This window comes from Pantherophis guttatus, chromosome 10, assembly GCF_059756535.1.
Source record: "Pantherophis guttatus breed Tessera chromosome 10, ASM5975653v1, whole genome shotgun sequence".
Classification (NCBI taxonomy): Eukaryota; Metazoa; Chordata; class Lepidosauria; order Squamata; family Colubridae; genus Pantherophis; species Pantherophis guttatus.
The window spans coordinates 1,270,454-1,286,370 of NC_142072.1; the positions used below are offsets into that span (position 1 = coordinate 1,270,454).

At 47.5% G+C, this 15,917-nt stretch overlaps 1 protein-coding gene across 4 annotated transcripts; it reads right to left on the reverse strand.

The window, feature by feature from the left end:
* Position 1: 1 nt before the first annotated feature.
* On the reverse strand, positions 2 to 14,068 carry LOC117677776 (synaptosomal-associated protein 25-like). Of its 4 annotated transcripts, none has more exons than XM_034438212.3 (8): positions 13,961 to 14,068; positions 7,843 to 7,984; positions 5,177 to 5,218; positions 4,994 to 5,042; positions 3,954 to 4,071; positions 3,285 to 3,413; positions 2,686 to 2,830; positions 2 to 1,033 (listed from the first exon to the last, which is right to left on the reverse strand). In XM_034438212.3, the coding sequence occupies exons 1-8, from the start codon at positions 14,035 to 14,037 to the stop codon at positions 965 to 967; spliced, it is 771 nt and encodes a 256-aa protein (XP_034294103.1). In that variant the 5' UTR covers positions 14,038 to 14,068; the 3' UTR covers positions 2 to 964. The 4 variants fall into 4 exon arrangements, with proteins under 4 accessions (XP_034294103.1, XP_087732618.1, XP_087732617.1 ...); XM_087876492.1 differs by lacking the exon at positions 13,961 to 14,068 and adding an exon at positions 10,463 to 10,558; XM_087876491.1 differs by lacking the exon at positions 13,961 to 14,068 and adding an exon at positions 8,798 to 8,817.
* Between the last annotated feature and the right edge of the window lie 1,849 nt (positions 14,069 to 15,917).

A 15,917-nucleotide genomic window follows, 5' to 3' on the forward strand; every position in this document is an offset into this window, starting at 1 on the left:
CATGATTTGCCTGGACTTTAAAACCCATCACGCACGTCGTAAGTCAGAAACAGATTTTAAAAAAATACGGAAAGAAAAACAGGCACAGTGTTGAAATCCACAGTGACATGTAAGCCAAGCCACATTTTCAGGGGTGGTGCACAGGCTGGACACGGGGAGGGGGGCTGCCTTCTTGCACTCGCTGGCCTGGGTCCTTCTCTCCATTGGGCCATGCCAGCCTTGCCAAGCCAGCAACTTGGTTCTCCTCCCTTGCCTCAGGACAGACCCTGGAGGAAGGCTGGATGGAGCCTAAGTATAAATTAAAACTGATGGTTTTTTTAATGGACCCACTTCTAGCTACATCATCGGGTTGATACCCCAGAAGAGATCACCCCTGTCGCTTTCGGCATTCACCCCCATCCCTGTTTGGATGACCTCAAGTGTCCCACCAGGGCTCTTGGCTTCCCCAAGCTCTGTAGCCTTCAGCTACAGAAACATTCGTGGCCCCACTAAGCCAAATTGAGGGGATGTTTATTTTTGCCATTGGGCTGAAAAATAGCCATTCCTAGCTTTTTCCCCGTGGGGAATCCGGGAAGCGGCCTAGTCAGTTTCTCAGAGAAGTTTCTTTCCTCTTCAAGAGTGGAGGCTGCTCATCGGCCGTCTTAGCCATTAAAGAGGAGGTGGTCTGGGTGGCACCGAGACAGCCCAGCGGGTTCATGTGCCAAGGGAAACATATATATACACACACACACACCCCGGGGCCAAAGCTCGAGTGAGGCCCCCTCCCTTGCCATTTGCGTGGGCATCACTTTAGCAACCAGGAAGCATGCATGTTGGTTCAGAAAATGGATGAGATTCACGCAGGAAACTTTGTTTTAAATCGCTTGGCATCCACTCCGGAGCTGAGGACGGAAGTTGGTAACTGTGGTTGCATTTGGTGAAGTGGGGGGGGGAGCAGGGGGGGCGGCGAGGGGCCAAAGTGGCCTCAGGCTTTCTTCAGCATCTTGGTGGTCTGGTTGTTGGCCTCGTTGATGCTGATCACATTGGCAATGGCCTGTGGAGGAGGAAGAAGAAGAAAATGAAGGAACGCTGAGCAGGGGGTTGGACTAGATGACCTTCAGGGTCCCTTCCAACTCTGTTATTCTGTATTCTATCTAAATCACTGTTTCTCAACCTTGGAAGCTTGAAGATGGGTGGACTTCAACTCCCAGAATCCCCCAGCCAGCAGCACAAGTCCACCTATCTTCAAGCTTCCAAGGTTGAGAAACACTGATCTAAACGGTTGCCAAGGTAACCATGGGGGACAGCTTTTGCTTTTTAAATAATAAAGCAATAGCACCCTCTGCTGTTGAAGCAAGGAATAGCCGCAGCAACCTACAGATAAGTCCTTGACTTATGACCCCAATTGAGACCACAATTTCTGCTGCTCAACAAGACAGTTGTTGAGTGAGTTGAGCTCCATCCTGCGACCTTTCTTGTCACCGTTGTTAAGTGAATTACTGCCATTGTTAAGTGAATCTGCCTCTCCCATTGGCTCTTCTTGCCAGAAGGTCGCAAAGGAGGATCACATGACCCTGGGCCACGGCAACCGTCATAAATATGAGTCAGTTGCCAAGCTTCTGAATTTGGTTCATGGGACCACAGGGATGGTGCAAGGCTCATGCGTGTACAAAGCGGTCATCGATCACTTTTTTCTGTGCTGTTGTTAACTTCCCAATGGTCGCTAATTGAGTGGTTTTAAGCACACAATCCAATCCAATCCAACCAATCAATTAATCAATAAATCTTATCGTCTCTGTTCCAGAACATTGAGCAAAGGAAGAATACCAGTGCCCCGCTCCAATAAATGATCGGGACAGAGCCAAACAGAGCTGTGGTGCTACTGGCTTTGCACCATCGACCCCCACACTGCAACCCCACGTTACACCAAGACAACCTTTTTTTAAAAGAATCACTATTAATTCTCCCTCACCCCCATTCCCGTCTCCAATACATGCTTGCGTTTGTCCTCCCTGGCCCAAAAAATCTGAGCAGTTGCCATGATTTCAAAAAATAATGATAACGGCTGCAAAGACACCATTCCTCTGTGGTTCTTAAAAGCCCCTTGCAAATGGTAATGGTGGAGGGATAGCTTGCAATTAGATACATTGACTTTGGCTTGCAGTTTAATTTAATTTAATTTAATTTCCAATTTATATACCGCCCTTCTCCCTGAGGACTCAGGGCGGTGTACAGCCAAGATAAAAAACATAGAATATAAATATTAAAAAACATTTAAAAATATATATAAATTTTGGCCCGAAAGTTAAGAAATCACAAACTAATTAAAAGAATTTAAACATTTCTTCTTAAGCCAACCCGGCTTGCTGGAAAAGATGGGTTTTAAGGGAATGACGGAAGGCATTGAGGTCATGGATTCTCCTTATCTCCGGGGGCAGCTGATTCCAGAGGGTGGGAGCCCCCACCGAGAAGGCCCTCCCTTGGACTGCATGGCTGGCTGGGGAATTCTGGGAGTTGAAGTCCATGCGTCTTAAAGTTGTCAAGGTTAGACACACCACTGATCTATTCTAGACTGCGGTTTTTCTTTTCGTTTTCTTTTCAAATTCTGCTAGGTGACCATTAACCCGTGTCATTTATTCAAGGTATGAATTTGGATGTTACATTTACAATCCTAATTAATTGCGCCTTAACCCAGGCTTAACCCACCTTCTCTTTGATATTCTCCACCTGCTTGCTCTGGACATCAATTTCGTTGCTCATGTCCACCGCCATGCTGCGCAGGTTACTCAGCATACTGTCCACCTGGGTCAAATTCTGCTCCAACTCTTCCTCCACGTCGTCCTTCATTATCCTGGGCAAGAACAGACGTGCAGGGATCCATTTGGATCACGCAAGGACGGATTCCGGGACTCATAGTTAGCATTCACAGGTGATCAACTTGCTCGTGTTAGCAAGGAGTGACCACGACATTCAAGAGTCCCCAAGTTCTCCCCCAACTCCTCCTCCTCCTCCTCCCTGCAAACCCCACTCCCTCCTAGCACTGATGATGTTCCCTAGTTGGGTCATGAAATGTCTGCAAGGAAACAATGCAACTCAGTGAGCATCAAGAATCCCATAGTCCTCCTCCTCTTCCTCATTCCCCTCCTCCTCTCCACAACCCCCCCCTTCTAGCACTGATGATGTTCCCTAGTTGGGTCATGAAACATCTGCAAGGAAACCTCCAAGCTCAGAGATCACCAAGGACCCCTCAGTCTTCCTCCTCCTCCCCTTCCACCTCCTCCTCCTCCTCCGGCCCTTCGCCCTACCTCTGGATGAAGGGCCCACTCATCATCATCTGCGTCCCGGCAGTCATCATGATGGGCTGCTGTGACACCACATCCTGGGAGTTGCCAGAAGCCGCCTTACTGGCCTCCATGGCTTTCATATTCTTTAACCTGGAATGGAGAAATGAAGAGAGAAAAACCCACTTCGGCTGTCATCCTCGCTTCCACCATCACTGAGCCTCCCTCCTAGAAGACACGGGAGGTGCGGGGGGGGGGGTCCCGGAGGCTCAAAGAAGTCAAGATGGCAGCCACCACCATGCGCCCCAAGGCTGGTCCCTTTTGTTTTAGGCTGCCATCTTGACTTCTTTGACTTTCCCTCCCTGCCCTGGAGACGCTTCTGTGGGAGAAAACCCCTCCAGGGCCCCTTCTTTGGAGGGTGAGAGGGCAGAATAAATCCATGGAGGAAAAGCCAGCAGAGAGCCACAAGGAGGAGGAGGAAAGCCTCCTTATGCAAGAGCAGTCTATCTGCAAACCTGCACCTTGGAGAGGGCTTGTGAAATCCAGGACTGAAGCACCCAGCTTCAATCTGGCACGGTCTACTTAGCTGATGTGTTGCGTACACACATGCAGACAAGATGCCACCGTGGCTCGCATCGTGCTTAAACCACGAATCCTGGCTTAACCGTTTCCCACGACTACCGGAGAACTCACTTGGCGCAGGGGCAGACGAAAAGGCCGCAACATTTGGCCATATCGCTGAGGTTCTTCTCGGCTTCCTTCATGTCTTGGATAATCTGGTCTAAGCCGTCCTCAATGCGGTCCAGCTGCTCTGAGGGGGAGAGAGAAGACTGTGAATACGGGGCTCGGGAAGGGCCCTCCTGAGGGCATCCATACGGGAGGGACGGTTGCATCCAAAGAGTCAGGATGGAGGCAACCATCCTGCAGATTTTGGGACCATTTTATCCTGTGTGGTTGTTAAGTGAATCATCACAGTTGTTAAGTGGCTCGTGCTCAACCTGATAGCTAGGATTAATTAAATTAATTAAAGCTCCACCCCTTTTTTTGCTTGCATGGCACCTGTCACCCCAGAATTTCCATCGCTAAGCAAGGCGGTCGTTCTGTGAGTCATGTGTGATTTTACCCCCTTTTCGCCACCTTTGTTGATTCACTGTTAAGCGTATCATGCAGTCACTAAGTGAATCCAGCTTTCCTCCATTGACTTTGCTTGTCGGAAACTGGCCAGGAAAATTGCAAAGGTTGGATCCCACAACCATCCTGAATACATGCCAGTTGCCAACGTCCAAATTTTGATGGTGTATCTGTGGGGAATTATGATGGTCATAAGGGTGAGAACCAACTCATTAACTGATTGTGATGGGCCTGAATTTATTTTGCTTTCTTCTCTGGTATCTTTGCAGCAGCCAGAACTGATACAACCAGATAAGCAATGAGCAGGCTCAAATTTTACGCTGTCATAATATGATTTCATTTAACATGGGGGTGTAATTGTGGTTTATAAGGGGTCTTCAACTTTGGCAACTTTAAGACTAGCGGACTTCAACTCCCAGAATTCTTCAGCTGGCTGAGGAATTCTGGGAGTTGAAGTCCACCAGTCTTAAAGTTGCTACAGTTGGAGATCCCTGGTTCATAAGACTTGGGTGCATCACATAAACCATGGTTAAAGAAACTGCAATTTAGGATGCGGGGATCATCCAGCAATCTTCATACTGCGATAAATCCTCAGAATTTACCCCCTTGGTCGTCCAGCATAACCAGAGTTCGAATCCCGGCATCTTTGCTCTGTTGGAAAATCAGAAATAAACAAGAATGAACAATGGCTTGGTAAGAATTCCAAGAAATGGGCGTCTCATTTTTCCTCCCCAGTGATCTAGTCATAAACAAGCCATTCATTCCTCCCTCGCTTCGTTTCTTACCTCATCCACCAGCTGCAGCATTCGCCTGGTACTTTCCAAAGACTGCGGAAAAAAATAAGGAAAGAAGAATGCAATATTAGAAAAGAAAAACAGTTGTTATCCTTCCATATCGTGTGTTTCAAAAGAGTGGACTAAAAAAAAATATCTATTTTTTAACTAAGAATCCTGGAAACTCCATTGCAGACGTTCCAAAATTTCAGATTTAAAAAATAGGCGTTTTTTTTTTTAAAGAGTCAGATTCTGTTGCCTATTCTGCATATTTTTCTCATTAATTGGAAGTGAAAAATATTAGGCATAATCAGCTCTAAAGCTCTCCAGGTGCTGTCAGGACCTACAAATCGATTGCAAAAGGAAAAATCCAGCGGATATTCCGGCTCCACATATATAGGTAGTCCTCGACTTACGACCACAATTGAGCCCGACATTTCTGTTGCTAAGCAAGACATTGGTTAAGTGAATTTTGCCCCATTTTTACAACCTTCCTTGCCACAGTTGTTAAGTGAATCTGGCTTCCTTGACTTTGCTGGTCACAAGATCTCAAAGGGGGATCAGGTGATCGTGACACACAGCAACGGTCATAAGTATGAAGTGGTTGCCTAGCATCTGAATGCTGATTACGTCGACTACAGGGACCCTACAGTGGTCGTAGGTGTGAAAAACGGCCATAAGTCACTTTTTTCAATTCTATGGCAACTTTAAACCATCATTAAATTTACTGTTGTATGTTGAGAACTATCTAGGAGTGGTCCGGTGGCCTAGAGGTGGAGCTCTTGCCTCACAATCAGGAGGTTGTGAGTTCGATCCTAGGTAGAGGCAGATATTTCTCTCTCTGGGCACACTTCAGAAAATATCTGCTGAACAAAACTCCGCATTGGCGACAAGAAGGGCATCCGGCGATTAAAAAATTCTCTGCTAGCTCCATTCAGTTGCCCAGGCTCCACCCTGCAAGGGATTATGGGGTCGTTAAATGAAGACAATGTTGAGAATTATCTGTATACCGTTCAGATTCTAGATTTCATTCAATCGTCATTGATTTAAATTTCTGTCCAGCCCTTAATAAAATAAGTCTGGAATTCAGTCCTTCCTTGTGGTTTTCCGTCTCTGAGGTTAAGAGAAAATTCCGCTGAAACTTTAATTAGAAGCTTTTTGCTGGAGGCCTCTGCCATTAATTGGTATTTGTTCCACGTGGCATGACTAGTAAACTGTTGATTAAACTGCTGTTTAATTGCCCTGCAACTGGATGGCTTTAATTACAATTTTCTTTCCTTGTATTAAAAAAAAACAGCACCGTCCTGCTAATCGAAAAATAAGAAAATGCAAGCCTCTTGAAGGACAGCTAAGGGGCCATTAACCAGTTATTTGCTAGTCAAGCTGCAACGTTGTGAAATACGAATTATTTCCAGGCTCAGGAAGCTGCTCATTTCAAAGGAGCAAAATATTAATTAAACCTGCAGGAGTCCTGACAAACCTCCTAGCGGTTTCCTAATCCACACTAAACAACTTGATCCTGCAATTTTATTTAATTTGAGGGTGGCAGGAGGAGCCACGGATCGGGTCAGAGGATGCACAGGGATATACAGGAAGTCTCCAATTTACAACCACGACTGAGCCTGAAACTTCTATTGCTAAACAAGACAGTTATTAAGTGGGTTTTGTCTCATTGTATGACTTTTCTTGCCCCAACTCTTAGGTCAGTGTTTCTCAACCTTGGCCGCTGGACGATGGGTGGACTTCAACTCCCAGAATTCCCCAGCCAGTAGATTTGTCACATGGTGGTTAAGTGAAGCTGGCTTCCCCATTGACTTGGCTTGTCAGGTGGCGGCAAAGGGGGAATCACGTGACCCCAGGCGGGGATACTTCAACCGTCCTATGTATGAGACAGTTGGCAAGAGTCCAAATTTTGATCATGTGACCATGGGGAGGAACAATCGTAAGTGTGAAAAATGGGACATTTTTCCGTTTTAACTATTAATGGTCACTAAATGAATGGTTGTAAGTCAAGGACTTCCTGTAACAAGTTGGAAGTTTTGCTCTCTGGCTTTTGTTTGCAAAAAGCAAATAAATTCATAAAGGAAGGAAGGAAGGAAGGAAGGAAGGAGGGAGGGAGGGAAGGAGGAAGGAAGGAGGAAGGAAGGAAAGAAGGAGGGAGGGAGGGAAGGAAGGAAGGAGGGAGGGAGGGAAGGAAGGAGGAAGGAAGGAGGACGGAAGGAGGGAGGGAGGGAGGGAAGGAGGAAGGAAGGAAGGAAAGAAAGAAAGAAGGAAAAAGGAAGGAAGGAAAGAAGGAGGGAGGGAGGGAAGGAGGAAGGAAGGAGGAAGGAAGGAAAGAAGGAGGGAGGGAGGGAGGGAAGGAAGGAAGGAGGGAGGGAGGGAAGGAAGGAGGAAGGAAGGAGGACGGAAGGAGGGAGGGAGGAAGGGAAGGAGGAAGGAAAGAAGGAGGGAGGGAGGAAGAAGGAAGGAAGGAAAGAAGGAGGGAGGGAGGGAGAGAGGGAAGGAAGGAAGGAAGGAAGGAGTGTAAAGAAGAAATATCGGGCTGAACCAAGCGAAATGCTTCCCGCCCTGCCAGGTGTCCTGTTGGTCCTCTGCCCCCTTTCCTGGTGAGGGCAACGGCCATGCTGTTAAGAGGAAGGGGCTTGGGGGTTCTTGTCTGCCTTGGCAAAAACCCCCACCTCATTGTTGATGTGATGGATCCGTTGCTCCAGGTCTTCCGACTCGGGTCCTGCCACCTTGTGGGCTGCCATGCTGGGATCCCCCTGGACAGCGCAGAGGGAGAGGGAGAGGGAACCCTCGGACGGGAAGGGCCAGCGTCTCCTGCAAAAGAAAATGGGGGGGGGAGGTTGCACCAAGGGGAGAAATATCTTTTGGGTGGGTGGGCAGCCCATCCGTGAAATTATCTACCCCACTTTTCCCCAATCTTGGCCATTTTCGGTGAGTGGACTTCAACTTCCAGAATTCCCCAGCTGGCTTAGTGAATTGAAAAATGACCTTATAGCCATGAGGGCTAGAAACCTGCTTAAAAAAAATAATAATCCCAGGCTCCTTGAGTTTTTGTACCAAGCACTAGAAAGTGGGTTGTTGATTTACTTATTACATTTATAAGCCTGCCCATAAATTCCGCCCCCCCAAAAAAGATCCTCAAAGCGAAGCATGGAAAGGATTCAAAACAAAATAATGAAAATGCAATGAAAAAAAGCCCTTCATAAACCAAAGTACTGAATTTATGGTATCTGTGCATGCATGCATGGATGGATGGATGGATGGATACGCACCCACGCATGCACCTATATATATATATTGTTGCTGTTCCCCACCCCAAGAAGAGGAACCCAACCAGGGAGGACCGCAGCAACACCCCCCGCCCCCGCAGGCAGCCCCTTCCTCCCCGCCCGCCCTCGCGATCCCAATCTCCCCGCGCCGGATCCCAAGCGTGTAATTACCGCGTGGGAAAAAGCGCAGCTGTCGCGGGTCGGGAGCCAGGAACAGCCACCCCCAGAGTCCCCCCCCACCCCACAACCTCAGGTCTTCCCCACCTTCTGCTGCCTCCCCCCTCCCCTCCCCTCCCCCCCCCGAGCATCCCCGGCCCGGCTTTGCAGAACAGGTGTTGCCTTTGTGCGCGGATCTTACGCCAAGAGGCGGAGGAGGGGGAGGCACAGAGCCGACCCCCCCCACCTCCCGGCAGCCAAAGATAGCACTTGGGGGGGAGGAAAGGAGGGTCCTCCGGAGAGAAAGAGCCCAGGGATGCCTCCGGAGAACAAAAGCCGGGGCCGCTGTCACTTTCCACAAAGGAGGAGAGGCGGGCGCCGCGTTGCAAAACAGAAAAACGCCCCTTGTTGAAAAACTTCGCTTATTTATAGCTGCGAACTTGGGAAGCTGCCGGTGTCCTTCCCGGAGAAGACAAGGCTTTGCTCCGGGGTGTGGGAAGAGAGGGAGGGGGGCGAGGGGGGGCTCTCTCCCATCTGCTACCTTCCATAAGCAACCTTGTGGGGGTGCCAAACCCCCCCCTTTTTTTGACAGTTCTTCCACCTCTTGCAACAAGCTGGGCTCAGATCAGTTTGCAAATCAAAACGAAGTTCTGACAAGGAGGGGACAGCAAAGGGGCCCACTCGGGAGGGGCATCCAGTTGTTAAGTGGTTTTTGTCCCGTTTTATGACCTTCCCTGTCACCGTTCTTAAGCGAATCCCTGCCGCTGTTAAAGTTACAAACACAGTTGAAAAGTGAATCCAGCTTCCCCACGAAGTCAGCTAGTCAGACGGTCGCAAAAGGGGACCACCTGACCCCGGGACACTGCGACTGTCATAAATACGAGTCAGTGGCCAAACATCTGAACATTTTGATCACATGACCAGGGGGATGCCACAACGGTCATACAGTAAGTGTGAAAAACGGGTGTAAGTCACTTTTTGCAGTGCTGTTGTAACTTTGAATGGTCACTAAATGAACTGTCGTAAGTCGAGAACCACCTGTATATAGACTGAGAGTAACTTTTCCAAGGCCCTCCTGGTGCTCTACCAAAGTCTAGACTAGGCTTGGCTTGACTGCTGCTTCTTTACCCTGGATGGTTATCCTAAAGAGCAGAGGCTTCCAGATTTTTTATTGTGAATTCCAAGGCTGCTTGTTCTACCCTAAAGGACCTGCAAGAAATGTATACAGGCAGTCCTTGACTTATAACCATTCATTTAGTGACGGTCCTTATTTCTGAGAAAAGTGACTTATGATCGGTCCTCACACTTATGACCTGTCGCAGCATTCCCCACCGTCATATGATCAAAATTCGGGCACTTGGCAACCGGCATGGATTTACATCTTGGGGTCACGTGATCTCCATTTGGTGACCTTCCCAGCAGACATCTGACCAGCAGAGGCAATGAGAGAAGCTGGATTCGCTTAACAGCCACATAACTCGCTTCAAAACTCCAGCGTTTCGCTTAAGAGCTATGACCAAAAAGGTCGTAAAATCAGGCCCAGAATGGAAATTCTGGTTTTAACTGTGGTCATCCCAGAGGGGCTTTTTTCAAGAGGCAACTGGGCTTTCTGATTTTTTCTTTGAAGATGTTTTGCTTCTCATCCAAGAAGCTTCTTCAGCTCTGAATAAAGAATTCCATTCCCCACCATTCAGTCAGAGCTGAAGAAGCTTCTTGGATGAGAAGCAAAACATCTTCAAAGAAAAAAACAGAAAGTCCAGTTGCCTCTTGAAAAAAGCCCCTCTGGGACAACTGTGACCTGGATGATGGAGAATCTCCATAGACAAATTGTGGTCACAACTCAAGGACTGCCTGGCTGCCTGCCTACCTGCTAAGAAACAGCAGATTGTGGGGATCTGGCACTCCGAATGTCAGTTGATCCCTTTCCAGCAACTTTGCCCCACTCAAAATTTTCCTCTCGGCTACTCAGAGTCATCCTGTCATCCTTCTCCACTTTTCTACCTTCAAAGGAATAAAAAAATGGGAAATTGCAAATGTCTCAGAAACGGCCTTTTAAAGCTGCCAGCAGACAGAGACGGGGGGGGGGAGCCCCATCACCGTACATCCTGCTCTTCGTTCCCCGTTTGGACACGTTTTGAGCCCCCCCCCAGAAGAAACACAAAAGGAAATTGATCAAAAGCGATGATCCCACCCCCGTCTTCCATCGAAGCAACGCAAGGTTTTGAAAAGGTTTTTCCCCCCCTAGATGTGCCTGGATTAAATTGGGGCCACCAAAGAAAGTCTTCAGAGGATGACTGTCCTTCCCAGACTCGGTGGGGACGGCCGCGTGTTTTGGCCATTATTTTAAACAAAAAAGAGACGTCTGCTTCACGCGCACCCAGGACATCCGCTTAATTGAGCTGTTGAGAGTGACTCAGGCCGAGGAACGTTTTGACTTGCTGTAAAATGGAAAAGGGGCTGTGTGGGGGGAGCGGAGAGGGAAGAGGAGGGTCCTTCGAGTACCGTGACATAAAGGTTTCCTTTCCTTCTTGTCTTTGTTCAGTTTAGGAGCCCACACAGGGGGCTCGTCACGGCTTCCCAAGAGCCCCTCACAAAGCTATTTCATCACGCAACCCGCCACAACAACCCTGTCAGGTAGGCTGAACTGAGAGAGAAGGATTGGCGTAAAATCACCTGATGAGTTTTCATAGCTGGGGTAGACTTGAACCTGGGTCTGCTCAGATTGGTCCAACTTCTGCACCACAACACCACGGTGGTTGCCAAGCATCTCAACATGTTATCTGTCTGTTTATCATTTTTCTCTCTTTCTATCATCTCTCTCTCTCTCTCCTCTCTTTCTCGCTCCTATCTTTGTCTGTCTCTGTCTGTCTATATCTACTGTGTTTCCCTGAAAATAAGACCCTGTCTTATATTTTTTTGAACCCTGAAATAAGCGCTTGGCCTTATTACCATGCGCTCAAAAGCCCGATTGGGTTTATTATCAGGGGATGTCTTATTTTGGGGAAAATAGGATATCTCTCTATCTATCAGTTATCTATATCTATCTATCTTTCTATCTCTATATCTAACTGTTATCTCTCTCTCTCTTCTATCTATCTATCTATCTATCTATCTATCTATCTATCTATCTATCTATCTATCTATCCAACTATCTACCTATCTACCTACCTACCTACCTACCATTATCTAATCTCTATCTATTATCCCTCCATCTATTATCTCTCTGTCTGTCTCTATCTGTCTCTATCCCTCCATCATCTATGTTATCTGTCTGTCTCTTTCTCTATCAACTATTATCTATTATCTATGTCTCTGTCTATATCTATCATTTATCTATTGCTATATCTATCATGTATCATGTATCATCTATTATCTGGGTCTGTCTGTCTATCTATCTATCTATCTAATCTATCATCTCTATGTATCATCTGTATCTTTATATCTATTACAGTCTCTATCTCTCCATCATCTATCATCTCTCTACCTACCTACCTATCTATCATGTATCTCTATCTATGTATGTATCTATCTATCTAATCTATCATCTCTATGTATTATCTCTCTCTATCTTTATATCTATTATCTATCTCTCCATCATTTATCATCTATCTATCATCTATCTATCATCTATCTACCTACCTGCCTACATATCTATCATCTATCTCTATCTAGCTATCTCTATCATCTATCTATCTATCGATCTATCTATCTATCTATCTATCTATCTATCTATCTATCTATCTATCTATCTATCATCTATCATGCCGCTCAACTCACTCTGCAAAGTGACTCTGAGCAGTTTGGGTTCATTCCATCGTTGTTTAATAATGTGCTTTCGTCTCCATGAACTTGTCCAGATGCCCTCAGCCTGCAGAACTAGGATGATAGCCGACCCCAACCGTCCCTGCAGCTTGGCTCAATCCGCATGGGACAAACTACTTTATTGCCTTCCAACTCATAGCTTAATTCTATTCCATCTTTTTTGGGTGGCACAGAGTTGGTTTTTGGAGGTTCTTTTTTTTTCCTTTTGCATCAGAGAGATGCATTTGAACTGAGAGCGTTCCCTGTCTAATTATACCCCCAACTCGTGAAAATGTATGCCATGAATCCAGAAGGGTCCAAAGTATAATGAGAACGTGCTAACTTCGTTACCGGCACCATCTGTTTAAGAGGCCTCTTTGCAAAGATCAGCTGAAGCATCTTGAAATCAAGAAAGCATAAGAAGGAAGGAGCCCGTATTTGCAAGGGAGCAGGCTGATACGCCACAGGTTGACCTTTCAAACCAAACCTACAGTACCCTCTGCAACTGGAATCTCAAAGTCTAGAACAGAAAAGTGAGAATTGCGAGGAAAGGGGGAAAAGCCGAAAGCCGAAAGTTGAAAGACAAACCAGGGACATGAATTTGATTTCAAGCAAGAAAACAGGGGTCGAACCCTTAAATACCAATTCTTCTCAAGGAGACACCCGGGAGAAAAGTTTAACCAACTTATCCAGCTGTGGGGCTGGGTAGACCAGATGTATCCCCACCCTTCACATATGGAAAAACCTAGAAAAAGCAGCTGCACAGAAAGACCCTCCAAAGAGACACGGATCCGTCTCCATCCCACCTCCAGACTGGCTCCTCTGGGGAAAAACAACATTGGGAAGCTTCCTGTAGGAAGTTCCTGGGCTACACATTGCAAGTACATGAAAAAAACAAACAAACTCTGGGCTCTTATTTTGGGGTCTCCATGAAGCTGGAGAGGTGGGGGTAATGCGAGGCATCGGGAGGGCGCCAAGTTGAAGATGGCAGCTCTGTGTCTTCACTATCTGGCTGGTTCCTTCTCCAAACAACCTTGCACACACACACAGAGGGACACACACTTCCCCGGTTCCCGAAAGCTGTCGTGCTGGGCTGCCACACAGCTCAAAAGGCTCACGAAGAACTGTCCATCTTCCCAGGCACCTCCTGGTTTTGACTCTTCCTGGCAATTTTTTTTTTCCCTGGCAAATTCACTTTTTCAACCACAGAGCTCCGAACCCTTTGCCAACCGGTCCTGTTGAGAGGAGTAAACAACAGGTTGCCGGAGAAGTCGGAGAACTCCTTTGGCTGCCTCTGACGCATCACAGAAAGAGGCTTGCAAGGGATCTGGGATCAGGCAGCAGCTCCCCCCAAAAATTGGAGTTTGTCCGCAGGGGAAAACCCAGGAATACCAGATCAGCTTTACATCAAGTTCAGCATCCAGGGAAAATTGGCAAGGATACTTGTGGCAAAGATTGACTTTCCTAAAGGTCCTTCCATCCATTGGGGTCTCCTTCTGCAGCCCACCACCACCTTGATATCCGCCCCACCCACCCACCCCCCATTGCCCCCATCCCCACATACCTCTTCCTGCTTCGCTGCCTTTCTCCTGCTCTCTGTTCACCCCAAGCTTCATCCAGAAAGGAGCCACGCCTTCCCATCCAAGATCAAGGCAGCCTGGCTCCCGCCTCTGGAGGGAGACCATTGGGCAGGGACCCTGAAAGGCAGCCGGTGGAATCTCCCCATTGGCTGCCTGGTTGGGAAAAAAGAAAGGGTGGGGCAGGGCTAGAGCTGGTACCCTCTCCTTCCCTCCCTCCAGGGGATGCTGTTGCCAAGGGCAACCCGATGAGAGGCCAGGAGGATGGAGATGGCAAGTTGGTGCCGTCACCTGAGGAACTCTGAGGCTGACACAATGAACTTTAAGCCCCCAGGGACCCTTCCTCCAGCATGAGGCATGTAGAGCCGGAGGGTTAGGGGGTCAGGTTGGGGGTGGCAGGCCTGTGAACTTTGGCCGGTCTTAATGCTGGGCCGAGATTTTGATACGTCCTGGGCTTTTTGGCACAGTAACCTGGCAATTTGGACATCTCTGTAACCCGGGGCAACTGGAACCTCTTGGTTACCCAGCAGATGTCTTGGTAACCACGGCAACCGCAACATCTTTGGGTAATTGGGCACCGCAGCTTGATAACTTCCAGTTTGGCAAAAGCCAAAGACTGTCCAGGTTCCCCCTGAGGAACAAAAGAGAAGGCAGAAGAAGAAGAATGGCAGTCTATCTGAAAAGGGAATTTGGACAAAACAGAACAACAGTTCTGTTTTGACCTTGGAGGCTTTCTAGTCCAACCCTCTGCTCGAGCAGGAGATCCTATCCCAGAGGCGTCCAACCTTAGCAACTTCTGACATCCCTGCCCTATGCCATTCCGGACAAATGCTTCTCCAACCTCTTCTTGAAAACCTCCAGTGATGGAGCTCCCACAACTTCTGGAGGCAGGACGTTCCACTGGTTAATTGTCCTTGCTGTCAGGAAATTTTTTTTTAGTTCTTGGCTGGTAGGTAACCTTTTCCCTACTCCAGACCAATGGCTCTGTGGTCTTCTCACTTTTCTTCAGTATTCATCCGTTTCACCAAAAACGCAGAACAAGTGCCAACATGGGATCCCCATGGAGAAAATGTCAGAAGACGACTCAAGAAAGTGAGACAAGTTACATTTGATTCAAAATCCCAAGGGCATCCCTCTCTGCGGCTCCCCCTTAAATCTCTGGGAAAAACCTGCTTGTTTGGCCTCAAAGAGAAATCAGGGAAGCCAAGCGTTCTTTTCTCCAGATGAATATTTAGCACTTGCTGTGTTCTCTTGTGTTTGTGAAAGCAATACAAACAAGGAATAAATTAATTTCAGAAAAAGTGGGAGGTGTATGTTGTTGGGTGCCAGTGGAATAAATTCACTGTGGATTGGGGGGGTGGGGTGTTTTGAATACGTAGTTGGCTACTCACAACACATATATAGCTGCAAATGTCAGTCTCATCTTGCCTACATCGTGGCTGCAAAAAATGTATTGCGGGAATCTGGCTTTATTTGGAGAGACAGCGATTCAAAGGTGAGATCCATTCCCTGCCAAGGAAACATCATTGTGTGACAACCCAGATTAAAATCCAGGCTGATTTCTTGTTATGCAACTTTTATTACTGTTTCTACTGAACTCTCCAAAAACAGAGTGGGTGTCAGAGACACCGAAGACAGCTGGCACACTTGCAGGCAAACCCCATCACCGAAGCCTGGAGGCGTGGATGATGGTGGGGGGAAAAAACTTGTCAAAAGATACCACTCGGGGTCTGATGGAAGAAAAACATTGCTTGTGGGGAGCTTTCTTTGCAAGAAAACACCAAGCACACCTAGCCTCGGCTGTCACCTGCAGCCCATTTTCATCCTTGGTTTCAAAAATCCCCTGGGAGGATATTTTATTCTCGCAGGTGGTTCTCAAACAGGGTGGAACACAAAACAAACACACCCACAAAAACACACACTCACACACACAGAGGGAGACAA